General features: G+C 41.4%; 1 protein-coding gene across 1 annotated transcript; it reads left to right on the top strand.

Moving 5' to 3' along the window:
• Positions 1-109: 109 nt before the first annotated feature.
• Positions 110-25,493, top strand: LOC310709813 (vitellogenin-2-like; the record flags this gene model as incomplete). The annotated part of the gene is made up of 36 exons (XM_083509852.1): positions 110-206; positions 517-537; positions 1,209-1,229; positions 2,050-2,198; positions 3,511-3,762; positions 5,087-5,248; positions 5,340-5,494; positions 6,599-6,737; positions 6,861-7,015; positions 7,259-7,436; positions 7,601-7,726; positions 8,266-8,469; positions 8,790-9,007; positions 9,391-9,476; positions 9,921-10,045; positions 10,201-10,302; positions 10,658-10,771; positions 10,858-11,044; positions 11,688-11,757; positions 11,864-12,052; positions 12,559-12,679; positions 13,417-13,582; positions 13,675-13,766; positions 14,135-14,827; positions 15,482-15,532; positions 16,869-16,952; positions 18,023-18,199; positions 18,296-18,438; positions 19,503-19,641; positions 20,538-20,649; positions 21,361-21,547; positions 22,426-22,517; positions 22,869-22,963; positions 23,501-23,651; positions 24,252-24,413; positions 25,181-25,493. The coding sequence occupies 36 exons, from the start codon at positions 110-112 to the stop codon at positions 25,291-25,293; spliced, it is 5,328 nt and encodes a 1,775-aa protein (XP_083365978.1). The 3' UTR covers positions 25,294-25,493.
• Between the last annotated feature and the right edge of the window lie 2,074 nt (positions 25,494-27,567).

Below are 27,567 nucleotides of genomic sequence, written 5' to 3'. Positions count from 1 at the left end.
TTGCGGATATATCTTTGTGGGTATAGATTTGAGCAGCAGAAAGCTTTTCCAGTAATGAATCCATTTTCCAGCATACACTTTAGCTAAGCCACTCTAATAGCAAACTCAGATGGTAGGTGCCAAAAGAAATGGAGCTGAAAAAGGGCAATGCTCAGGGAAAGCGGTGTGTGTGAGAGTGTTATCAGCATGCTCAGGAAAACCCAGAGGTATTTTAAAGTGTGTTTTAAAGTGGGGGGGGGGGGAGAGAAATCTCCAATCTGCATGCTCAGATGCCAGAGAATATTAAGTGTCAGTTGGAAAATAAACCTGGAAAACCAGGAGGGAGGGGATATGGACTGCAGCAACCTGAAAAAGTGCATAGCTGGCTGGCTGGAATCCTGAACAGGAGTTCTGATAATAAACTGCATAGATGATAGATAGATAGATAGATAGATAGATAGATAGATAGATAGATAGATAGATAGATTTGTTTGTGCAGTTATGCTCACATTAACCTATCCAATTTCTTTCCCTCAGAGGGCCAGACGCAAGAACCTGGTAAGTCTGAGAGGAATTTAAATCAACTGAAAATCTCCAGTTTAATTCCCACCCGGGTGTGTCTCCATCTGGAATATAGGGACAATTCTGCAGGCCAGCCTTAGATAGTTGTTGTAAGGATTGCAGGAAGATCATTTATGTGAACTGCTTTGAACACTATAAAGTGCTCCGCACTATTGATTCACAATACTAAATGTTTTTAATTCATGAATTTCTTTAACTGATAATCAATTACTGCAGCCAGTGTGGTGACCGAATAGGAACCAAAATGGGGCAACAGAGAAACAAGAGGGTAGTATTAAGTGTGTTTGGTGAACCCCTGAGGTTCCCAGAAGTACAAATTCTTTAAAACAAACAAACAAACAAACAAACAAACAAACAAACAAACAAACAAAAACACATGCCTTAAAGCAGCCCCATGAGGCTTGGAATAGCTATGGAATGTTGGCTGCCATTTGACGTGGTGGTGGGGAAACTACATAGGGAATGGAATGGAGTGAGGCAAAGAAGGGCATGGCTGGCTGACGAGAATCTTAGACAGGAACACTTCTATTAGAACATGAGGATACACCAAAACATTTTGTTTTAGGACCCACTTGTATATTTCACAGTGAAGTGGTTATGGTCTACTGTTATACACAATTTGTAACCTATCCAATTTCTTTCCCCAGGGCCTGAGACTGCCGAAATCAGTAAGTCTATCTATAACACGTCATAACACTGATTAACATGACTTTTAGGGCAGTTGACTACCCGAGGGGGGGATTAGTTGAGCTGGTATATTGCCAAAGGCTTCAAACCTATACACCATAGGTGGGGAAACTGTGGCCCTACAGATCTTCTTAGACCACAGGCTCATTATCTTGCCCATTGACCATTGATGTGTGTTGAAGCCCAGCATCACCCCTGCTATTATACACACCTACCAATGGAAGTAAGCTCCATTGCACTCAAGAGAATTTACATATTTCTGAGTAGATAGCCATAGGATTGCACTGTGCAGCTGAGCTACAAATTTGAAAATTCCCAGTGTATATCCTTAGGCGCACCACCCTATTTGCTCCTCAGCCACGAATCTATCTGCAATATGGGGATAATAATACTGACCAAATCAGTATTACAAAATAAACGACCTAAAGCGCTTTGAACGCTCAAGTCCTATCTAAACGTTGAACATTTTAGATTAATCATTTAGTGACATTTAAATGCACCCACATCTCACCCAAAGCTCAGGACTGGAGACATTTTCAAGATGCTGAAGGAAGTATAAAGCAATGGTAGTAAGCGAAAGCAGCACTCATGCTTAAAAGAAACGTTTTCTTGCCTGTTTCCTATTGCAGGGCAAAACTTTAAAATTGCAGCCCTGAGGGCAAAACATCACCCTGCAATTAATCCACTAAAGTGTTAAATTAATCACAACATAGATTAAGCTGAATAAATATTGACACCCTACTGGGTGTGCATATATGGAATACAGCAGGTGTAAATTGTTCTCTCTCTTATTTTTTGTAGAGCCACGCTTTGAACATGGGAAACGCTACCACTACAAGTATGTCGCCGACGTTGTCACCACAGTGCAAGGATATGAGATGGGAAGATCTGTTGTGAGGCTGACTGGAGGGCTAGATATCTATGGAGGCGATCAGGAGAATATTCTCAAGGTAAGCATCATCATTATGCAGTCCCTTTAAATAGCCATCAGACTACAGAGCATCCCTTCTAGAATTCCTGATGCATTGCAAGCAAGGAGGTGCCATCTAGCTTTCACTGTAAACTCCAGTGCTCTCCACCCATCATGCAATCCTAAAATCAAATGTGTATCCAAAATAGAATCGGTGGGAGGGGAGAGGGTAGGTGATGTTCTTGATGAACCTTAAAGTAAATGTATGATGAGCTTTAAATTAACCTTAAGTTAAAGATTAAACATGAAAAAGTAAAGCAGCTGTTTACCAACAACAACATTTTAATTTCCCCCCCAAATGTGGATTTCCTCAAATTTCTGTTGTGGTGGCCCAGAGAAGGCAGGAATGAGGAGAGGTGAAATGAAGACAACTAGACCAGCCATAGTACTGGGCAGAAGAGAGAGAGGCAGCTGTTTTGGGGTGTCATGAAAGGGCAGCAAATCATATTGACTAAATGTTCACATGGGACTAAAATCACCCATGGATTGCAAAGGGGGAAAGCTAAGTTGGCTTTCATTTCACTCTTTGACAACACAACTGTTTAAAAAAAATAGTTGCGAACTTTTCACAAAACATTGTTTTTGGGGCTATAGTTCATAAAATAGTTCCTATGCACATGTTTGCTTTATCTCTACTACATTATATAACAGTACACCGGGGAGCCAGTTTAATTACAAGGAAAGAAGGGGGAATTAAGTTAGCTCTTTATTTAGATCACTACACCAGCATGGTGCAGTAGTTCAAGTGTTAGACTAGGAGTTAGGGGACCGGAGTTCAAATCCCCACTTAGCTGTGATGCTCACGGGGTGAACTCAGATCAGCCACAGTCCCTGAGCCTAATCTACCTCACAGGGGTGTTGTGAGGAGAACAACCATGTAGACCACCTTGAGCTACTCTGAGGAAAAGTGGGGTAAAAATGCAATAATAGTAAGAACAATACGTTTATCGCTTGAATATATTGAAGATATTATATGCAAAAGTATATCTAATGCAAAAAAACAAAGACAGTATAATCATTTTTAGGGCATCCTGTTTGTATTTAAAACACGTTATTTGGTATAACATGAAAGGGCACGATGCAGCCGAAACTAATAATTGTTGCCCTGCAATCTGCACACACTTCAGTAGAGCTTACTTCTGAGTAGACGTGTATTAGATGGCACTCTTTATCTCTCCCGCTGAAGTCAGTTGGATTTACAGGTGCTTCGCTTAAGTTAGATTAAGACACTGTTCTTCATTTCAGAAACAAAATGAAAAGCAATTTGTTTACTCTCTCATCTTTGTCCTCAGATTGCATCTCTGAAAGTTGAAGATGCTGTGGGAATCTTTCCGGGAGAGCCTCCATTTGTAGCACCCTCCAGGCAACCTGAATCACTTATTGCTTGCACCAAATATTCTTTCCTGTTTGGCTACGTCAATGGCAAAGTTCAGAACATCCGTGTGCCAAGAGACCCACCTCTGCCTTGTGTGAATCTTGTCAGAGGCTTCCTGAACGGATTTTCCATGTCAATTAAAAACCAGAAAGAGTATGAGCTACAAGAGGTTCGTTTCCTCCATGTACATTTAATATGCATTTGGACTCGTCTTTTCGAGCAGCTTTAGTTTACCTCAGTACTGAACTATCTCACTTTTTTTTTACTTTCCCCACTGTTTTCTGTTCCCCTGAATGACTCCTGTGGTTTTCTGCTTTTCTGTCTGGCCCTACCATTTGGTAGAGTGAGGCAGCTGCCTCAGGCAACAGTTGCTGCAGTAGCAAGGCCTTGGAGGGTGGAGCTATGTGGATCACATGGCCTGCCCTCTGCCCCTTAAGTTAGCCTGCAGGCCTCAGGTGGACACTTGTCCTCCTGTCACCAGTGCTGAAACAAGCCAACCTGATCAGCACCTATAAGTTGTAGGAGGAGGGAGGCAACATTTTGTTCACCTCAGGAAGCAAAATGTGTGATGCCACCCCTTTCCCATCTCACTCCAAGCCACCAAATTTCCCATTTCCACCTAGATAATTAGAAATGCTATTCAGTTAGATACTTTCTCATTGAGTAATTGAATTTGCAATTGAGGTTTCCTGGACAATGCTATTTTTCTAGAAAAAGAAGTGCCAGAACTCATCACGAACACCTCCCTTGTTCTCTTGTAATGGCAATTGTGCCCACCTGAGAGGTGCCGGAACTGAGTTTCAGGGATTTCAGATGGTAGGGTTTGACTCCCACAGTTTGGGTTTCCCTCACCATGAAATCCACAGGCCTATGTCAGTGTTTGGGGCTTACTCAAATAACTGCAAGCCCTACTTCTATCTGGCTGTCTAGAATATCAATAAATAAATAACATGTGGTGTTTTAAAACAGAATAAATGAGATAAGTCATGCAGTTAGGTAATCTTATGCTCTGGAGACTTAATAGTCTAACCAGGGTGGGGGTCTACTTAGACGGTAAAGTGTATTAAAGTGTATTAATTCACTTATTTCATAATGTGGTAAGCCAGCCTTCCTGATCATTCCATTGAGTGGGGCCCTGGATCTCTGCCCTGAAGTCCAGCCCCTTATGAAGCCACTAAATGAATGCTGTCATGGATGTGCATCTTGCCATTCATGGTTCATTATCTGTCATGGATGCTTTAGCTGAGATTCCTGTTTTGCAGGAATTTGGACCAAAGGACCCTTGTGGTCCCTTCAAACTCTACAATTCTATGATTCTACAAAACACTCAGCTGTGGAAATTGTACATGCCTAACATTAGTTCCAGTGTCCTGGGATACACCCCACAAATTCCTTTGCATGCCTTCTTCCTCTCATTTAAAAAATAAAACCAACCCCCCCCCCCGGAGTTTATCATGTGCCATTCTACAGAGTGACTAAATCTATACTTGCAGGATGGAATTGGAGGTGAGTGCCACACAAGATACGTCATCCGAGATGACAGGAGGAGCAGCACAGTCCTCGTTTCTAGGACCAAAGACTCAAACAACTGCAGGAACAAAATGGAGCGCAGCATTGGAACGTTCTTCATCCACCGTAACCCCAACTGCCTGCTGGTAAGAATGTTGGAACGTGATTTGCTTACAAGCGAGGGTAACGTCCGCCTGAAAGCCATGCTAACTAGAGGCGCTTCCTTCTGTGCTATAGCAAAACAGGATGATTCAAGGGACTGAAGCTTTCACCTTCAAACTGAAATATAATCCCTCTGGAGCTGAAGCTCAGATCATGCAAGTCGATGCCGAACAAGTCTACCAGCTTTCTCCATTCAGTGGAGCTGAGGGTGCCGGAGTTATGAAAGCTACGTAAGTAACCATAGCTTAAATAATAACTTTTAAAAGAGTCTGCAAGTGAGCCATGGTTCCAGCTAGGCTATGCACAGTGGCGTAGCATGGGTTGTCAGCACCCGGGGCAAGGCAAGTAATTTGCGCCCCCTAACCCGTGGATTTGACCCCCTAACCCATGGATTTGCGCCCCCTAACCCTAACCCCCAGATGTTGCGCCTGGTGCGGCTGGCCCCCCCTGCACCCCCTACGCTACGCCACTGGCTATGCAAGAGTTGGTCTTAGTAGCAACTGGGTTGCTACTAAAAGCATTTGCAGCATTGCAAAATAAAAATAAAATAAAGAAAATCCTCCCAAATAATAGCTGCTGTTATCTGTTGTAGGTAAAGGCTGTTCATGTCCACTTAACTGCTTTACACCAATGAAATATTAGTTTTAAAGTCCTGGGCCTGGAGACAATGGGCAGAATTAACCCAATGAGTTCTGACAGCATAAGCTCTGTGTAAGGACTTTCACCTAGGCAATGGGTTTTCCCCTACCTCTGTTCCTCACCCCATGCCCTTCCCATGCCTTCCTGTATCAGGAGAATCCCCAGAACATTGACCAGGAGAGGAGAGGGAGAGATAATTCCATCTGAAATGATGAAGCTGGTGAAACATTTAACATAGCACCACGCTGTTGAGTATTTTGCAAACTACAAATGGCAAAGGGAAAAACAGAAAAAGGTTTGGGATGCGAAATCAAATGCTTGCCATTACATGGGGACAGGTGTCATTCGTGTGGTCTACATTCTCTTGATTTCAGTATCCCCACAGACTTTAATACATCAGACTTCCATTCAGGAGTAAATGAGGCATTGCACAGAGTGTAAATTAACAGCAGAAGTTTGTTGTATGAACACATGGAATGGAAGTCAGGCCTGCAAGCAGAAACAATCCAATCAAATATTTCCCTATCATCCTCTAGAGATGCAATTCTGACTCAGTCTTGGCTACATTTCCACCAGCTTCCCCATATCTCCCAGTTGTCCTCCTCCTAATTTTTCCTGGGCCAATCTAGAAACTGCCTGGATGAGCAACAGCACAAATCACTGAATGGTACTTGTGGTTTTCTCTTCCCTTCCAGGCAAAGGCTCACACTGACTGAGGTGACAAATGAACATGCCCAACTGCCACAGGCTCAGCTTCGGAATGTAAACATTCATTACGAGTTCCCAGAGGTTCTTCCCCAAATGCTTGTCAGAACCGGAGACGTTAAGCAACAGGTAGGGAATGTGTTGGCATATGGAATGGTTCTACGGTTCATAAAGCCGATAAGAGAGCAGTGTGCATTTCTCCATCACAGTGAATATATTCTAGTTACTGTTTCCTTCTTGTTACTATGACAGATTGAAGAGCTATTGGTTGAGCTTGACCGCTTCCCACAAGACATCCGTGGAGACAATGCCCACAAGTACTTACAGCTTAGCCAGCTGCTCCGTTATTTGAATCTGGAAAATTTGCACCTTCTCTACAATAAGTTTTCGAACAAACCTAACGCCAGGTACGTTGGCTGTCTAGCACATAAGACACAGCAGTTGCAAACACACTAGCACCAAAACATAGGTTTCCCCCCTCCCCTATTCTGAATCGTTCATGCTCATCATCAGCATGCTTCTTTCAATCTAGATTGATTCTAGATCCTGTTGTCCACAAGGGTGGATGGGCTCTGAACCAGCCAGTGTTTGCTCTGTAGTGAAGAATGAAGAATGAAATTTTCAGAATGTTCTTTTTCTGCTCACTGCAGGAATGCCTTCCTGATTGGAGTCGCCTCTGTTGGCACTATAGAATCACTGACATTCCTCAAAGAAAAAGTTGTCAAAGATGAACTGCACGATTTGGAATTGTACTGGACAATTTCCCTAGCCTTACACTCTGTCAAGCCTAACGTAGATAAAGCTGAAGAAATTGCTGACGTGCTAATCGTAAGTACATGTAAAATTATAATTGAGTGTATCAGAATGAACAATGTGTTACACAGGAAATCGCATTAGCTATAAAATCTACAGGAGAAAAAATTATCACAAAGTAACAAGCAGCTTGCTTCAAATTCTGGTTCATTGGAAATCTTTCTTTCTCTCACCCACAGAAAATGCTCCCCAAAATAAAGAATACTGGATCAGTTTGGCTTGTGAAGATTTTCTACCTGGGATATGGTACCACCGTCTACAAACAATGTGTTCATTCTCGCTCCTGCTCCAGCAAATTGCTTGAGGTATATGGTCCTTGTTCCAAGTTATCCCCCCCCCCCAAATAAAAAGAAGAATGCCTTTCCCAGAGAGAAGGGAGAATTACACACCTTAAACTATTAATTTTGAAATCCCACCATAGCCAGAATGTACCTGCTCCGCATAGGGACTTGATTAGCTTCCCACACAAAGATGTATAGTTTTCCTTGAGTGAATTTCGCCCTGTGCCTTTCAAGAAGGCCAGTTGTGTGCTTGTGAAACATTTGGGATCTTGGGTTAGCTTGTCAACAAAGAGTTCTTGCCTTTTTTTGGAGTTTTCTTTGTGTGAATGGACTGTTGGACCCCTAAAGTCTTTTCAGTGCCATCAGTGCCACGTTCCTATACTTTTGCAATCAGCACTTAACATATTCTGAAACCATAGAGACACTTATAGGCGGTTCCAGTAATCTATGGTCCCTCTCAATCTCACTCTTCATCTTTCCCTCACTGAGCGAGGATAGTGACATGTACAACATTTATGGGGTTCTGAATGGAATTAAAAAGTGTTCATCTCATTTGTCTGCAGCCTCTGCACGACTTCCTAACTGATGCAACCAGGGAACACAATGAAAACAAAATTACTCTGGCTCTGAAAGCCATCGGCAATGCAGCTCAGCCAGCCAGCCTGAAGCTAGTGAAAACCGTGATTGATTCCCACAGATATTCAGCATACATTCAAGCAGTTGCTGTTCAGACTATGGCGCGAATTGGCAAACAGGAACCTACAAAGGTAAGAAGAGCAAAGGAAAGTCACCTCGATATATTGATTGCAAAGTATTTGGCATTATGAAGTGGCTGAGATTTACTGCTGTCAATGGACTGCAAACTTACACAGTCACATCTGATAAAGATCTTTTTAAAACAACAGCAGCAACCCCTTTCTCAAAGCTATTTTAAACTCTCCCATACATTGTTTTCCTGTCTGTGAGTTGATCCCCAAGACAGATCCATTTAAATCTGAGCATTTGATACATCCCTTCAATGCGCTCAACTGCTGCCAGGTAAATACTATAAGTTGATCCCCCACATGGTGGGTTTCTCTTTCTGTAGGTGCAAGGCATTCTCCTCCAGATCTTTGCAGACCCTTCATATAATGTGACCATCCGAATGATGGCTTGCATTGGCCTCTTCGAAACCAACCCTGCCATCCCAACAGTGACAGCTATTGCCAATGTCTTGCTCAAAGAGAACAATTTGCAACTGGTCAATTTCGCCTACTCTCACATGAAAGCTTGGTCAAATGTCAGGATCCCACTGTACTACAGCCTGTAAGTCGATCTACAACCAGATCACCTTTCATGCAATAAATCTGTTGCTGCTCTTCATTAGAGTTGGTTCTGGTCCTACTGCTAAACTGGTAACATTTCAGTGGGACTCAAGTTAGTAAGATTTATTGCAGCAGGTTTGCTCTAAGCATAACTAAATCTGGATCCAGTTCACTGTAATTGAGCTGTCTGTTCTGCCAAATTTGGGAAGTGCTTTCATTTTTATATGTGTTTTCGTAGTATTTTAATAATCAAATTCTCATTGAAGACCACCTTGGGATTTGTTGCGCAAAGGGCAGAACATGAATGCATTAAGTAAACAAGCAAACATGCATGTAGAGACTTTTGCTATTACCTGCTGCTAATTTCAAACCTGTTTTATTTAGGTCTTCTGCATGCAGTATGGCTCTTAAACTTCTGAACCCCAGACCCCTCCACCAGAGCAAAGTTTTATTTGTCAGTGGCTTCAGCAGTAAGTAGCAGACAACTGTTCATTTCCTGGCTTTTATCCAAACGAGCCACCATCTTTTGGATATCACAATCTGCTCCTTAGCACTTTGGAACTAAAAGCATCTATTCCAAAGGGCTCGATGATTTTAAAGACCCTTTAACATACTATGTTGGACATGGGCATAGCAGGGGGTGGCAGATCCCCCCCCCCCAATCAAGCAAATAAATAAAAATACTTAACTAAAAGTAGAAGTAAACCGAATATTTGAAACTGAAATTTCAAATATTCTGTTGTGTTGGCAGCAGTAACATCCTGTTGAATTTCACAAACGAAAAAACCATGGATGGTCCACAAGTTTCTGCCAGGGAAAATCTTTCCAAGCAGTAGTAGCCAAGGGATCCCATTTTGATTCACAAGGATTAATAACACAGCAATGGCTCATTGTTGTCGCTTTTTCCACCGCAGGCAAACACAGAGCAGGATTCCTCGTGAAATGGTTTATGATCGAAAGCCCCCAAACAATGCTCCCTTCGACTATAATCTGGAAAACAGAAGTAAACTTTGCAGGTTCAACTATTCAGCCTCTAGAGGTTTGTGTTACATTTTATTCAGATCATTTCTAGGGGTTGGGAGATAGGGATGCTTGAGTGGTTTCTTTTGCTATCATTCCATGTTGCTCCATAGATGCTGAACATTCTCTCAACTGCTCTCAAAACTTTCCCTCTGTTTTTTGTGTTTTCTAAAGGTTAGAGTGAGAACTCAGGGCCTCAAGGAACTTCTCTGGAGGAACACGCATCAATTCGACAAATACCCTGCATATCAGAAGATAAAGGACACTGAAGCAAAAGTATGCATATTTCCAGATTCTCAATGTATTCGCCATAGGGGAATGATGGAGGAGGTCCTTGTCAGGGTGGTTACACTAGTGAAACCCTGGATTTGGTGCCACATTTCTCCACTTCAAATGGAGATCCACAGTGTGGCAAAAGCTGCAGTGAATAACCTGATAACCCATTCACAGCTAAATAAATTGAGCTGTTTTTGAGGGCATTGTAAAATCAAGGAAAGCTGTAAGCATTTGCAACAGGAGTGTATTGAGGGCTGCAGAATTAAATAGAAAAACCATTTCTGTTGCTCTTTATTTCCTTAAATTAACTTGAATAAACCCAGTATTGAATAACCCTCATGGGCTTGATTTTCAGCTGCCAGGATTCAAGGAGTTCCCTCGTGAGATTCCTGTGATATCTGCCTCTGTCAAAATGTTTGGCCAAGAACTGATCTTTATGACCACTGATGAAATGCAGGCATTTATGAAGGTATGGAAGTTTGTGTCCCCCCACCCTCAACATATTTATCAGCTTTGTCTCCTTGTCTTTTAACCTATTGCATCTTTGCCCTATAGAACATGCAGCAGCAAAGACAAGATCAGCTGCCCATGCTGCATAAGGTTATCGAAGGCCTTAAAAACATCAACCAACATTTTATGAAAGCTGTGATGCTAGATGTTCAGTACGTGGTTCCAACAGTTATCGGTCTGCCATTCCAAGCAAGAGCCAATAGCATCATCATGGCACACGGTTTATTAAAGGGTAAGCTTGGAGATAAACAAATTTCACAATGGTTTGTTGGAAATCACATACGTTGGAGAAAACCACAGAGCACGACAGATTTGAGACCCAGGTTTTAGGGAACAGGCTTAATTACTTTGCTTCCCCCAGAAAATAATTGGAAGTGTCATTTCAGAAGGGTTGTGGGAATTGTGCCTCTGTGAGGGGCAAATGGCAGTTCCTGGGATCCTTTGGGGAAAACCATGGCTGTTGAAGTGGTATAAACGTGCTTTAAATCTAAGGTGTGTGGATGTGATCTACTGCATTTCACACTAGTCTAATTTCAATGAAGTTATTTCCTATTTACTAAGGTGTAATGAGAGCACAACAAAGGTCTGTCTTTTGCTTCATCGAAGCATCATCTGTCATGCTCATGACAACTTAGTTAATAGCACCAGAGTACACTAACATCCCTGCCTGAGTTGTAAGCAGAAGAGCACTCCGTTTTTTTCTACAATGTTTCATCAGTTAATGGCCTATTTCTTTGATATACCAAATCATTAGCAAATATATTTAAAAGCCCTATATTTACTAATGTAAATGGTTCACTAGTAAATGGTTAAGAGAAACTTCATAGATGTTTGTCTATGTTTTGAGCATTTTTGTTTTCCCTTTGTCTCTCTAGCAAGGACAGAATTATCTCATGGTGATCTCAGAGAAGCCAATATCCACCTTCAAGTTGACAGCAAACTTGCGTAAGTAAATGAACATTATTAGATTGGAAAAATAAGGAAATGGGAGAAACGAAGCACACAGATTATTCCAGCATACTAAAATGTTCTCATTCTCATTGCCTTTTAGCCTCCAGGGCTACGGAATGATTTTCTGGGGAGTGAACACATACGACATGCAACACGGTTTGGAAATGAGAGCCCAGATCCGTACACAAGGCGTATTCAACATGAATGCCACAGTGGACATCAGAAACAAGAACTTCAAATTTGACATCGCCCCACCCCGTGATGATCAGTTTGAGTTGGCAATGGCAAGGTAGAGTGGCTATTTTATCATTTTTCTTGTTAGCTACTGCCCCTAAAGGTTTTTCCTCATAAGTAAGGATACATACAACTTGACCATAGGGGATTTTTAGGTAAGAGCCAGACGCAAAATCAAGGCTTATATCATTCTCTGTTATTGGCTTCCCCAAAATCCTGTTTTGTGATATAATTCTCCATTTTGAGCGGAGGATTAGTATGAATATATGAAGTTGCTCTAAATAGAGTCAGGCCATAAGCTTAACTTGCCCAGTGCCATTTCCTATGACGAGCAATTCAAGGTTTCAGACAGAGATGTGTCCCAGTCGTGCAGCCCAAACCATCTTTTAACAATGTCAAGAATCCAAAATTGAGCCCCGGCATCCTGTATCTTCAGAGTCAGCCTCTTACTTCTCAGCTAGTCTCTCTCCTCTTGCTGTGTTCCTAGCACAAATGAGTTCTTTTTGATATGCCCGGCTTCATATTTGCATGTTGAAAAGTTTTCATTGCATATCCACACAGCCATGAGGCACATACTGTTGCAAGATACATACATTCTGAGAAGAAGGCTTCAGTACTTCCCGAAAGACCTGAAATAGATATTTTGGATGGAGATTTCGACTCAGAAAAAGGCAACATTAAGGTAAATTGTGTGTGTGTGTGTGTGTGTGCAGATGTGTTCTGTGGTAAATGCCATTATACCCTGTCCTTGTATTTAGCTGATTGTGGTTCAGATATGTCGTCTTTTTCTTCTTCTATAACTCTCCTTTTATTTAGTTAGTATTGTTTAGAAATCTGGGGGAAATTGTCCTTGTGTATTTAGCGAAATTAGATTCTTTCTTGAAAGTGCTTGGACACTATGGATATTCACAGATAAAAGTCAAATGATGGTGGCTCCATGCTAAGTTTACAACTAATATAGACATGCCTTTTGCAAAAGTTAACGTGCCATGGTAAAGATGTAAATTATTAGCTAAAGGCTAAAGGTGTCACCTCAGCAGAGAAATCTTGAGTCATCTTATGAGTTTTAACTCATTAATTAATCAATTTAATTATGGATCAAAGCAATAGTTCTGAAGAAGAAGAAATGCTTTTCTTTCCCATAATTTATATCCACAGGTGATATTTTATAAAAGGTACTCCCCACACTCATGAGATGGGCTTATAGTAATAATAATAATAATTAATAATAACAACAGTAATAGTAATATAATAATAATAACATGTTTCCAGAGCCCTCCTAGAACACACACACCCCTCAGATTCCACAGGGTTGGGTTTTTTAAAAATTATTATTGTATGGTGCCCATTTCTGGTTTTGGCGTATGTTACTGTGCCGGGATATATTTCTAAATACTGACAAGCCTCTGTTCCATTCAGCAATCAAGCGATTCCTACAGATATAAGCCCACTTGCATATGGGTGCCTTGGTGCATGACTCAGTTGTGTTTGAAGACCATCAAGAAAACAAAAGACATGCCCAAAGTGACTTCTTGGTTGCACTACCTGTGCGAAGAACATCAAGTGCAGCTTCTCTATGTACAAGGTATTATCATATGACCAAGACATTCTCTTTGTAAGCACCCACAAGGTTGCCTTCCACTTCTAACGTTTATGCACGCTTTCTAATCTATACAGCTGTTCCTTTGGAGAAGATTCAAGGGGAGGTCCAACTTGGCTCTGGAGCACTGAGGACGAAAAGGGATGTGAGAGCTTCTGAGGCAGCAAAGGTACGTAAGCGACACCTGATTTTAAGGTGTCACTTCTACTGTCCAAACTAAATATTTCTGTGGAACAATCTATAGAGGGGGGCTATGGTGGGACTGCGCCATTTTAAAGGGTTGAAGCCGTCCATGTAAGAATCATGGGGTATGAGGTGCTGGAGATGAAATGTATTTCTGAACAAATGAGCACCTCCGTTTTGCCCACCTCCTCTTCTCTGCAGCGACTAACATAGCTATGCATGTATTATAACAAATACAGCCAGTTGAACAGCTATTATTATTTGCCCCTTGTTAAGGAAAGCAAGTGAATGATGTCATGATGTATATATATTTAACCGAGGTGTTTCTTTGCTTTCCTCTGAATCACGCTGCAGCGTGGAGACAAAACGCAGAAGGATGCAAGGGATGCCAAAGACCACGATGATGAGCATTACAGAAAATCGGATCGTTTCCCATCTCCACCACCCGGTTCTACTAAAAAATGGCCCAGCAAAAAGAGCAGCAGCAGCAGCAGCAGCAGCAGTGACAGCAGCAGTGACAGCAGCAGCAGCAGTGATAGCAGCAGCAGTGGCAGTAGCAGCAGCGACAGCAGCGACACCAGCAGCAGCGACAGCAGCAGCAGCAGCAGCGATAGCAGCAACAGTGACATCAAAGATAAACATCCCCGTAAAACCAAGTATTCTCCACAGAGAAAGTCCAGAGACAGTTCTTCCAGCAGCAGCAGCAGCAGCAGCAGTGACAGCAGCAGCAGCAGTGACAGCAGTGACAGCAGCAGCAGCAGCAGCAGTGACAGCAGTGACAGCAGTGACAGCAGCAGCAGCAGCAGCAGCAGCAGCAGTGACAGTAGTGACAGCAGCAGTGACAGCAGCAGCAGCAGCAGCAGTGACAGCAGCAGTGACAGCAGCAGCAGCAGCAGCAGCAGCAGTGACAGCAGTGACAGTAGTGACAGCAGCAGCAGTGACAGCAGTGACAGCAGCGACAGCAGCAGTAGCAGCAGCAGTGACAGCAGCAGTGACAGCAGCGACAGCAGCAGCAGCAGTGAAAGCTCTGACATTTCCCAGGAAAAGGTAACTATTTTGTCATTGCTCTCAGTCGAATGCATGAGTGTGGTTGGAATGCAGCCGTAGCCACCACATTTGAAAGGAAAGAGAAAGCAAGCAGAACTGCTTCATGGGCGCCAGCATGTCTGGCTAGGGCAGGCAGCAACTGGCACACCAGACCAAGCAGCCACTGCTCTTACTCTGAGGCCGGGCCACATGGGGAGAGGTCTCATATAGACTGCTCCCAAGTCACCCCCAAATCTGCCAAGGTCTCCTGAGACGTCACAAAGATTGAAAAGAGACTTTGGTGAAGCTTAATGATGCTTGAGGTGGCTTTTCTGTGGTGGCGGCGGAGGCAACAGCAGCAGCAGCAAGGGGTGAAGGTGCCAACAAGTTCTGCCTCGGGTGACGAAACAAGCTGGGCTGGCTGTTTCTACCTAATATTCCAACAGAAAAGGCTTGGATTTTGCTAATTATATTAATGAATATTCACTTTCTCTGACAATATTTCCAAGAGGTTCGTCTTCAGAAGCACCCGCTGTTAAATTTTTAAAAACCAACATTGTTCATGGGGTTAAATCTGTCATGTTATCTTTTTAAAGTTTTGTTATTCTGTGTTGATGCCATTGAAAAAAGCAATCCCTTTTCTTGAAAACTCTTAAAACTTTCTTCTTTCCTCAGGGAAGGCATTCCAAACTTCTTCAATATTCTTTCCTGTCAGTGAAACAGCAGGTAAGATTTTTGTTTGTTTGTTTTTTGTTTGTTTTTAGTTATGGGGTGACATAGAAGGCAGATTGCACTAGCAGCAATTCAGTTTTTTAAAAACATTGTTGCAAAAGTTTGGTGCCATCCCCACTTTCTGCTGAGTGGTAGCAAGATTATTGGGGGGGGTGTCTGGGCACTCACCCAGGGTCTGCGTTCCTGTGGAGAACTGAGACACGGCGGAGACTGTTGTATCTTTAAGAAATATGGTTTATTCACCTATTTACATCTCCTGTCTGCATGGAGGGAGTAAAGAACTTACAGCATCGTCGTTTCAAGAGGGGCTTTGTCCCTCACAGCACTGCAGCCCTGGAGCCCAAAGGATCTCTCCCTGCCAGCCTTCAGCCAGCCTGCCCAACAGGGATGCCATGTCTTTTCTCTTCCTTCTTTTTCTGTCACCTCAAACTCATACCGCATCACCATGGCAACCCAAGCCCAGGCTCTCAGATGGGCCATCAACCCCCTTTGTCATGTTAATGCCTCTATCCCACGTGAGGCCCTGGCTTGGAAAGAAATATTAGCCTGTAGTTTTCCACTGACCTCAAATCTTCCCTTCAATACTCCAAATAATCAAAACCACAATTTCTAGGGAGTTTTTTTGGGGGGGGTCACCCCCATTCCATAACACCACCCTTTCTATTCACCATTACACCATTTCTCCCAAATTGTCCGCGCCATTTTCTTGCAAAGCCAGATGATGATATTCTCAGCCTGCTGGATTGCTGATTTCTCGTTATCGTTATGACTAGTATTTTAAAATTGCACTGCAGTTGCAATCCTGCCCTTTTCCGTGTGAGGTGATGGTGTAATCTTCTGGGTGAAGGAGTGCTTGGTGACTTTTTCAGCATTACTGATACTCATCCCCCACCCTCCCACTCCCACCGTCTTTGTTAAAATGCATAGGGTGGTATACTGTAGTCCGAAACAATTTCATGATGGAGACCAGGAGATAACGATTATATACTTTAACAGCGTTTAACACCCACAAGGAAACTGTAGAGGCTGGTCCATTGTGGCAAATGGAGCCCTGCCACACTGCCTCACTTGCATCCAGTACAGGAGGAGGCCCTGACTGCCAACTTCATCCTTCTTAGTTGCAGTGTCACCCTTTTAAAACACAGCAGGGAGCAGGGAGGTGGGACTAGAATGAGTTAGCTCTGCTTGTCATTGGCTCCGTCTCCACCTATCGTTGGCCTCTCCACCTTTCCCTCTGCCAGTCACTGCTGCAAAGAAAACTGCCTTCATCACTGCTTAATCTGGGACTAACTTTAAATCTTGACGATGCTTTTTCTTTTCATTTTTTTAGCGAAGGCAACAGCAAAGTAGCTCCTCCTCCAGCTCCAGCAGCTCCTCTAGCTCCAGCAATGAAGAATACACAAAAGGCTCTTCGGTCAGTATCCCTTTGGAAAATGGCAAGGCTGAAGGAAATTTACAAGCTGGGCATATTTGGAATAAATTGGAAAATATATTAATCACTTATAGCTTATTTGGGTTTTATATACTTAATTATCTTTTGATGTATTCATTGCCTTTTGACTCAGTAGGGACATCAAAGTAGTTCTTGATAAATTAAAATACAAATAAAACCCCAGTAATAAATTAGTATCTAGACTGAGTAGGCTAGAGCAGAACAGAAATCTGTTATGATGAGGCTGCCTCAATGAGCCATTTCTGAAAGGGCCAAAGAAATAACTTAATCATCCTTCCAAAGGTTTCAGAAGAGACTCAATTGACTCCCCCCAACATTTTATTTATTTGATTATATACCATCCTTCATCGAAAGATGGCACGGCAGTGTACAACATTAAGAACACATTTTACTGGGCACGATAATAAAAACTCAATAAACAGTATAATAATAAAATAATCATAATAACACACACCCCGCCCCAGCTTTAACAACCCATATATTATTTAATGGCCAAAGGCCTGGGTAAAGAGGAAAGCCTAAGGGCATGTAATAATGGTGCCAGGCGAGCCTCTTAGGGGAGAGTATTCCACAAATGGGGAGCCACTACAGAGAAGGCCCTCCCAGACCTTACGTGGAGGAGGTACACATAGAAGGGCCTCAGATGATGAATGCAGAGTCTGGGACAGTTTATATGGGGAGAGGCAGTCCTTGAGGTATTGCGGTCCTGAGGTGTTTGAGGCTTTATAGGTCAGAACCAGAATTTTGAATTGGGTCCAGAATTGCTAATTGGCAGCCAGTGCAGTTGGGCCACAATCGGTGTAATAAACCATCTTGTCTCAGTGAGCAACCTGGCCACTGAATTCAGCACCAGCTGAAGCCTCTGAACCGTCTTCAGAGGCAGCCCTGCGTTTAACACTTTGCAGTAATCCGATCTAGAGGTTATGGAGCCACTGGCATCTGTCGAGTAGATGATACTAATAGGTCTGAGTAATTTCTTTGACTAGACAAACAATCTAAATAATGTTGTTTTCCTTCTTTTTTGGTCCCAGGAAAAAGTAGCATCCTTTGCTGTCAAATGCCTCACTCGCAATAAGAGACAATACGGAATCGTCGGCGACGTTTATCACGGCTCCTCCATGCTGAAAGTGACAATAAGAAACATCACACGGCCAAGCAAGCCAGTTGTCTGCTTCCAAAGCATAATGGTCACCCCTCACAAGCTCAGGGTGAGTCTCTTCAAAGCGTGTTGACCCCTCACAGAGCATTCAATCCAAATGCTAATGCTGCTTTTTAACAAAAATGTGCTGTACTCTGCCACTTAGACCACTCTAGAAGCAGGCTGGGATTGCAAAGACTACCAGGTCGCTGCAGAAGTCGAGACGGGTTGGTTTGCTAAAAGGCCAGCAGTTCAGTTCAAGGCTAAACACAAAAGGCTTCCTGCAGTAATGACGAACTTTGTGGAACAGTGAGTAGATGTGCATCTTCAAATGATTCACTTATGACATCCCTGCTAAGTGTATTGCAGCCAAGCATATGGGTGTGTTTACTGTGACCAAAAAGGAGATGTCCAGTTTTAATCTAAATCCCATCTCAGACATGTTGCTGGAAGCTGCCCAAAATGGCTGGGAAAATAGAAAGTGGGGTGTGAATACCTGCTGAAGAGGAACAGCCTTCAAAAAGCTGTTAGCTTTTCTTCACAAACTGTTGTCACTTTTGGAGCAGAAGCCAAATCAGGCCTATGGATAATTGCTACTTATCATCCCTTTATGTCCTTCTGGCAATAAAAAATGGGAGACATTTAGCCCCGGCAAGCCTCCTACTTGCTGTTGATATGAAGACATTCCCTGGAAAGCTCAACCAAGTAGTTGCCATAGGTTTCCATCTCAGGACAGGCAGCTATCTCTGAGTACATTGGCAAAGAGCAAACAAAGAGAAGGGGTGACAAAGATTCAGCCCCTCACCTCTTTGACCTGCCTTACACTTATTTAGTTTAGTGTGGTGTGCAGCAATCTGGGATAAAACCATCCTTGCCCATCAAGTCAGTCACAATCCAGAGCCTACATTTCTGGAAGATTTCTATGGGAAAGTCCCCGCCCCCCCGCCCACCGTTTGAACAACAAAAACACAATACTCAGTGCCAAATGTAAACTGCCCACCCTGCTGCCTAAATCTTCTTTAAATTTATCAACATGCCCTAAAGTCTGAATTTGCTTTGTGGTGGGTCATCTGTGATGGTTTTATGTTAGTCCTGAAGGCTATTTGAATGAGACTGCTATAGTTGTTGTTGTTTTAGCTTCTTTTCATGTCTAAGACAGTCTTATATGGCCAAGATTCATCATCTCTCAGTTTTTTATTCTTAAACAACACCTAAATTTTATGTCCACTACATTCTTATTTCTGCTTATTTTGCCCGGCCATTATTATTGTTAATTATTTCTTCATATATGTACCCCCATGCATAGAGTTACTGCTAATCACACCTTTTATGTTACTACAGCCAATTAAGAAACATTTTCTTTTTTTTTAAAGAATAACTACAGTGATTCCTGGAGCTGCTTACATGATGGGCTACTCATACAAAGTTCAAAGAAATCCCTCTCAACAGGTTACACTGGTTATAGCTCTAACTGATCCTAGAAGCTACGCTGTGATCATGAGGACACCCACTGTGAGTTGCAGATGACATTATTTGAGATGTGACAGGTGTGAAAGTATTATTTTGAATGAAATTCAGGGGTGTACATGTCCACCATTTTTATGACCCTTTGGTTTTTTGGAACTGGGACCATGATTAAGAGGGATAGCTGGCAGTATTTATAATGTATCGCCAGAGGTGAAATTCTTGACCATTTTAAGATGACCTCTGGTTGTTGTTCCAAGAACTGAGTTTACAGTCATGTGTAAAGAGGAAGCCTTTTATACTAGTCTTCCTGTGTGCACTTAGTACATATCCATTTGTCCCCAAAGTGTACATTTAAAGTTGTTCAGCTATTAACTTCTGATATACAATGCAATACAAGTTATTGGACCAGTATGATTTTAGTTGACCAATCATACAAAGAGAAAGGAATATGTTATGTACTGAAGTTCTCACCCTGGGCCAGCAGGGGGATACTGTAGATAGTTTTCACTCAGGTCCACATATGCAAATAAGGGATTGAAAGTGACGTTCAGTGATTGGATAGTTACAGAAAATGGTTACTGTTGCGTTCTAGTGGAGCTCTATATAAGCAGGCTGGCTGAAGCCTTCAGTTCAGTTCTGTTCTGGCCTGTGAATAAACAAGAGCTGTTTGAAGAATTGCTGTGTCATCTGATATGTTCACCCACAACTTAACAGAATACTTGAGGATGAAGTGAGAAATCATTCATGTATAATGATGTTGCTGAACTGTGTGCGAACAACGTAAGGGTTTGACATGTGAACCGCCGTGAGATTTACGGATGAGAGGCGGTATACAATTTAATAAATATTAATAATAAAATAACACATCCTTGTGCCTGTTTGAAGAACAAAGAGAAAGACAACACAGCCAATTTCTAATTTGTTTTCCTATTCCTTTCCAGGTGACCATCTATGCTGAAGACTGCATGATTCCATTTTCACTGCCTATTGGCGATTCTAACCAACCTTCAAAACTCTGGGATGTTCCATCAGTGATACTTGCTAGTCAGAATGGTCAGTAGTTAAACCATTCCCATAGAATCAATAATAATAATAATTTTTTTTTAGCGAATCAGTTTCATTGAATGCCTCTATGTATTTTTCTTTACAATTATCTCAGATTATTGTGAATGCAGAAAAGAAAGTGAAAGCTGCAAAATCCAGTATTCCCAGTATTTATTTCTTAGCTGAGCTAAAATGTATCAAGACTTCTTGCATATTCACCATAGTTCCATTAAAAAAAACAACAACATAATTTTAAATCCTATTTCAGAGGCCTTTTACTTAAAACCCAGTCCACTGCCAGCTAATTCAAATCTATCACTTAACAAGATTTGTCCTGGGTGATGTTCAAACGATTAAAAACCAAAATCTTTCTGCTAAAATTATATACAAAATGTAGGGTTTCCGGGCAGAAATCAGCAACAATTATGGGAAAATCCGGACGTATGGCCACCCATGTTGGCAGTGTTGTTTTTGCTGATTTTCCTGAAAAACATCAATTTTCTTTTGTGGTTTTGCCAAAAAAGCTGAACAAATTTGGCCAAAAAAAGCTCTGGATTTTTGAAATATGGCAACCCTAACAAAATGCCCACGTTATTCTCCAAGTTCATTATCTCCTTGGCCAATATGTTTGTTATTGATTGCTTCCATAATGTACATAATATTTAAAAAATGTTTATCCCTCTCTCTCTCTCTTACTCATATTTATTTCTCTGTTATCAGGTGTCTGCAAAATCGATGGTCAAAAGATCACAACCTTCACTGGACAAAACTTTGACAAAAGATTGCCTCCAGATTGTTTCATGACTTTGTTACAAGACTGTACCTGTGACAAGAAGTTTATGGTGCTGATAAAATATGAATCTAATAATGCAAACAACATCCTACTCAAATTAACCATCGCTGGCAGGTAAGTACTCCTAACCACAGTATCTTTGCACTATTCTAATCCAATCACAGGATGAAAGGAAAAGTTTCAGCTTCCAAAAGAAAAGAAAAAAGTGCATGTTTAATGTTTTGTTGTAAAATATTTTAACCCTACTCTTCTTCCAAAAGAAACCAGAATAGCTTGCATCAAGATTAATCAACATTAAAGCAAAAAAAACAACAACCCAAAAACAAATACATAATACATTGTTTTATTTCAGCCATGTAACTAAATCATACTGGGCATCTGGAAACATTCAGTGTAGGGGTTGGGTGGGCCTTCAAAGGGAGAGCATTTTACAAGACTGGTGTCATTAGCAATCCCACCCCTTATGTGCTTCAGCTGGTGATGGAATCCAAAGCTGAATCTCACATGTTGACTTGAAGGTGCCAAGTGGCTAATTTGGGCAGTATTAACACTTCTGGAATATATGCTATCTGTTCAAGCCTTTTATCTATTCCTCCCTTGGTTCTCTATGTTTTCCTCTTAACACTGTAAACAAACAATTCTCTAGCTTCCCAGATAAGCTTACTTGCTTTTCAAGAATTAAAACAATGACAAATCACAGGACAGGACAGGGAGTGATATTCTAACTAAGAATCAGTAGCTAGCAGAATGCAGCTTTAGTTTTAAATGAATCTGGTGAGCTTAGAATTGGGTTTGGGGTTTGAATGAAATTAATATCTGGAAAGAAAAAAAACATTAAAGGATGCACAGTAGCAGATTCAATTATTTTGTTCCTTTAATAATAGTACTTTGATAAGAGAAAAATATAATATAAACTGTTTTATTGGATGTAATTGAAACTCATTGAGAGAGAATTCATTAATTTCTTCTCCCCCCCCTTTTTTTTAAACAAGTGAAATTACCCTCAAGAATCGCAATGGAAAGAACATAGTAGAAATTGATGGTTCTGTAATACCAATGGCACGTCTCCCAGTCAGACATGAAGGTATGTAAATGTATTTTTACAAGTTAAGTCATCTGTTGTCTCAAGGTGGCAGGCAAAGAAAGAAAGAAAACACCAGTATAACACCAGCATGAAATAAATACTGGATGAGTGTTTATTGTTCCTGCAATTCAGGGCTGGGATGTTGTATTTACACAGATCAACATGCACAAAAAACGGAATAATAATGTATACTCTCTCATTTTAAACTATACTGAAATAAATAATGGAGGCATTGATGAACAGGAATTTTCATTTGAACAGGATCAGTAGTTTAATCCGAAGAATATTTTATTTTCTATGTTTACCCAATTCTCAATGGATTCATCAGATTGTCTTTTCTTTAACTTACAGAGTTTACCGTTAAATCAGACCGCAAAGGTGACGAAATTGTACTTTCTTCTTTGTTTGGAATTGACGAGCTGATCTACAGTGGACGTAATGTTCAGGTATTTTTCTTCTGCAGCTAATGCTTTCAAGGTTTTAAAACGATTTGCAAACAGCAAAACAAAACCTGTGCTTGCCTATCAGATCATCAAAGTACACTGCCCTCTTCAGCTAATAATGATAATGCTCACAGTCTCAGACTCCGCTACTCTTCGAATCAATAAAACATAACTGGGATGTTCCCAGTGCCTTTCTGATAAGCAGTGGCTGGAAGAACAGATGTGTGAAGTTATAATCATCAACGCCAGTTTTAAATCTCTCCACTCTCCAAGATAACTTTAAACTTTAAAGTGAATTATTTCACTCTAGCTATTGAATGTGTCACTAATGCAGAGAGGGTAGAGAAATCCCCATTAGGACCCTGTGTGGTGCTGGACTGAGGCACATAGCTGTAAAGATCTAGTAGACTTGGAATTTGAAACATGCTCCCCTTTGCTGTATATTATATTTTCACTGCTTGCTTTGGCAGAATGAGCCAAATTCTTATTGTCAACTCAATCCCAACTACTTCCCCCCTCTTTTTTCCTCTCTTCATAAAGGTAACCGTTACTCCCACTATCGGATATACCTGTGGTCTTTGTGAAGTATATGGCGGAAATGCAGAAAAATTACGAACACCAAGTGGCTACTCAGCTAAAGATCCAGAGAGCTTTGCTCAGTCCTGGCTGGTCCCCGATGAATGTGGTGGAGGTAGGTAGAGTCTGATAGTTGGTTTTAATTATGACTAAGGTAGCTAGGTCTGGGTTTGAAGGGATCATGCAGAATTTAGCCCTTCCTCCATCAGTAAGCTTTGGTGGACTTAACCTGGCTGCAGCAGTAGAGGGCAGCAACAGGCAGTTGGGTCTAGCTGCCATTTTAATTTCCCATAATGCCCCAGAGCAATGCCAGATCAGAGACAATGTGGAAATTGTAAATGCGGCTAAAACCAGCTGCACATCATTGCTCAAAGCAATAGGATAACAACAACAGCAACAATAAATGAGGTAGGCAACTGGGGTGGAGTGTCCACAGCTGCCCAAGGTTGCCAGTCAGATAGTCATCGAAAATGAATAGAAACTTTCCACCTTTGAATTAAATTGCTTGAATCCATATACCTGCTAAGTGACAAGCATCAAGATGGTGACTCTATAAATGTTGCTTTTCTTGTTGGGTTATGAAGCCCAGTTCATTGTTTTGTTGGACTTTATCACTGTTAAATATGGAATTATGCTGTAGAACCTCTGGCTTTTTTAGTTGTTGTTTTTTTAAAAAAACCAATGTCTTAAAAGGTTTGTACTTAATCTGTTGCAGCCTGCAAACTGAAACACTCAACTAGGAGACTGGAGAAACCAATCCGGATTGGAGAAGAAGATATGCAATGTATTTCTACTCTGCCCGTCTTGAGCTGTAAGGACAAGTGCAGACCCACCACAACAACAAAGGTGTCTTCTAGCTTCCACTGTCTCTCAGCTGGTAAGTCTACTGGTTTGGACTACACACTAAAATTACACCAGTCATGCTTTAATTTTTGCAGAATGACATTTTGCTACCTTTCTGGATGTCCCCAGGGTTTAAAACATCTTTCCTTTAGGGGGATCAAAGAAAGGAGCAGCAAGGAGCCTGATTTTATTGGAGTTCAGAATGCTATAACAGCAAGCCTAGGCTCATGGTTTTTTGCTTCTATGAAAGATTAGGCTTTTGCTTGTAGCGTGCTTAAAGCACCTGAAACTCTCTGGCATCAGTAAGCACTGTAAATAAATTTGCTTTTTCTCCTTTCACGGATTGCTAGATTGGTGTATAACATATGCTTTTATATTAATAATTGGTTAAACATGGGCTTGCGTTAATAAAAGTTTATTCACTATAGTCATAAGAATGAAAATTGCTCATCATCGGCATCTCTAAGGAAGTCTACTCAGATATAAGTCCCACGGAGTATGTCTAGCATTGTAGCCTGTACTGGAAACATGATTTGAAATGAATTTGCCACATATGAAGCACATTAGTGAGTGAAACTATACATGGGAGATGCAGGGGAACAATAATGCTCTCTTCCCTCCCAAGAGTTCATTGGCAGTGCCTTTTGAAAATAGCAATGCTAGAGCGAAGGTTTTTTGTTTTGAAAGTTGTGGCTGGGAGACTCCAGCTAAGCCTTCAGGTGTAGGTATAAGAAGCACCATTCATTTGGCAAAAGTTTAATCCTTCTCACGTTTTTTTTACTTCTTTCCTTTTGTTTCTAGCGGCAACCTTGCCAACTGATCTGGTTACCCTCGCTGCAAAATCAGAAGACCTGGTTTCCTCTGTTGAAGCCCACGTAACATGCAGTTGTGCTGAAGAACAATGTGAAGCATAACTTTCCTACTGAACAGATTAGAAGCCCAAAATACCGTTTACTGTGGGAGGCCAGTATGTTAATTCTAGGCAGCCACACAGAAGTTAATTGAAAAAGCACTGCTGAGCCATCTGAAATCGAGTCATAACCCTGCAGAAGCAAAGGCAATTATGAATGAAATGGATGAGTTTCTAATAAACACTTGCATTCAGAAAAATAAAGTGGTGGTTTCTTCCTTTCATTAGTTATGCAAAAAGGTGACGTGATATGTTTGTATGCATGAATGAATGATTGGGAATTTGGGTACTGTGACTGTGTTTTATTTTTTTAATAGTAAAGAGGCAGGAGGAAATATTCTTTTCCAATTAATTTTTATTGAATTTCATTTTTTAAAAAACCCAAATTAACATCAAGTTTAATATCAAATTGAATACATAATTTAAAAGTTGACTTCCCACCCTTCTTCCATGGTAGGAAAAGTGTTAAATGCATCAAAATAAAAGGAACAATTTCTGTCCCATCAGGAAGCATGGTACAGGACTATACTTTTTTTATAAACATTATATGCAACCAAGAATGAAAAATTATCTTATCAGAATTCCTGGGAGTTTGTTTGCTGGAAGTAAGATTAGCACCCAAAACTGTGCCATAATTATCTGTGGGCCTGTAAACATGTGTAATGATGCAGTTACACGTTTTGTGTATTTATTCACATAAGAAATATAAATCAAAATTCCCACAACACTTAACAGGTACACACAGACCATGCTCAAAGCATGGAAGACAGAAATAGGCAAACTATCCCCAACCCCATCCCCACTAACCCCCCATTATTCCACCATGCAGCACAAGACCTCTAGATAAAAAATTGGCAAACCAAAGGCTTATATCACCTAATCGACTTTTATAAAAATAACAAACCTTTGCCAACACAAGAAATACAAGACAAACTAGAAGACACCCAAATGCCCTGGTTAACACAACACCAACTACATGCCCTCTTAAACAACCCAACAGTAAAATCAGCAGCAACTCGGCCCCTGACAACCTTCAAAAACCTCCTCCTAACAACAAAGGGAAATGGTAAAGGGATGGTTTCCGCAATATAGAAAATACTACTCCAAAATCCCACAACCCCCCTAGACGCAATCAAAAAACAATGGGAGAATGACATAGGCTATGAGATTAACCCCACTCAATGGACCAGAATGTGGTCTAAACCCCCCTTTAAATCCATATCAACGAAAAGAAAAGAACCCACTCTGAAACTCACCTACAGGTGGTACCTAACACCAAGAAAACTAGTGCTAATATGCCCAGGAACCTCACCAAAATGCTGGAGAGGGTGCACCTCCACAGGCACATCCCTCCACATATGGTGGGAGTGCCCCAAAATCCAACTATTCTGGACAACAGCCATACGAGAAATATGTAAAATAACTAAGCAAGTATTAGACATCACCCCAGAATTGGCCCTACTAAACATCTTCCAAGACACAATGCCCATTTACACCACAAAGCACTCATAACCCACCTACTTTCAGCAACCAGAAACACCATAACCAGACACTGGAGAGACCTGTCAGGAGTAAGCATGGACCAATGGTACCAAATAGCATGGGGAACAGCCCTACTAGAAAAATTAACCAGTAAACTGAAACTGACACGGGGACAGACAGAAGAAGACGCCTTTACCCCGGTATGGCTCCCCTTTATCACGTACACAGCCCAATGACAACAAGACAATGACAATAATCCACCAACAGCATATAAATCAATATGACTAACCTGATTCAAAACACCCACCCACCCCACTCACACACAAAAACAAAGCCAATCACAAACAAACAACCACCCCCTAGGCCAACCCCAACCTCTTTCATCACCAAAGGTACACATGTGAACAGCGGAGAACTGGCACGAGTAACACTGACACCAAACCCTACATACATTAAGCAAAATAGAAACATTGCCACCCAACCCCACCCATCTCCCCCCCTCACCCCTTTTCTTCCAAAAGAAAAAAAGAAATATAAATCAATGTCAACCCTGCCAACCCTACCCTAGAAGCATTCTTATGTTTTTAAGACCACACAATGAACAATAAAAGATGTTCTCCTAATTCCACCAAAATTAAAGCACAGCATTGACATGCTACCCTGAACCAGCTAAAATGAAAAAGTACAAAAAAAAGACTTCTGTTGAGTTCAGTAATACTTCCTCATCCCTTTTGGGTGTGGAAAACCTCTTAAATATGAGAAATCAGGTGATACTACTGCAATTATTAAACCAAGC

Source organism: Podarcis liolepis (assembly GCF_965112155.1).
Source record: "Podarcis liolepis genome assembly, chromosome: 6".
In the NCBI taxonomy this organism is placed as follows: domain Eukaryota; kingdom Metazoa; phylum Chordata; class Lepidosauria; order Squamata; family Lacertidae; genus Podarcis; species Podarcis liolepis.
This window is presented reverse-complemented; position numbering and strand designations above follow the sequence as displayed.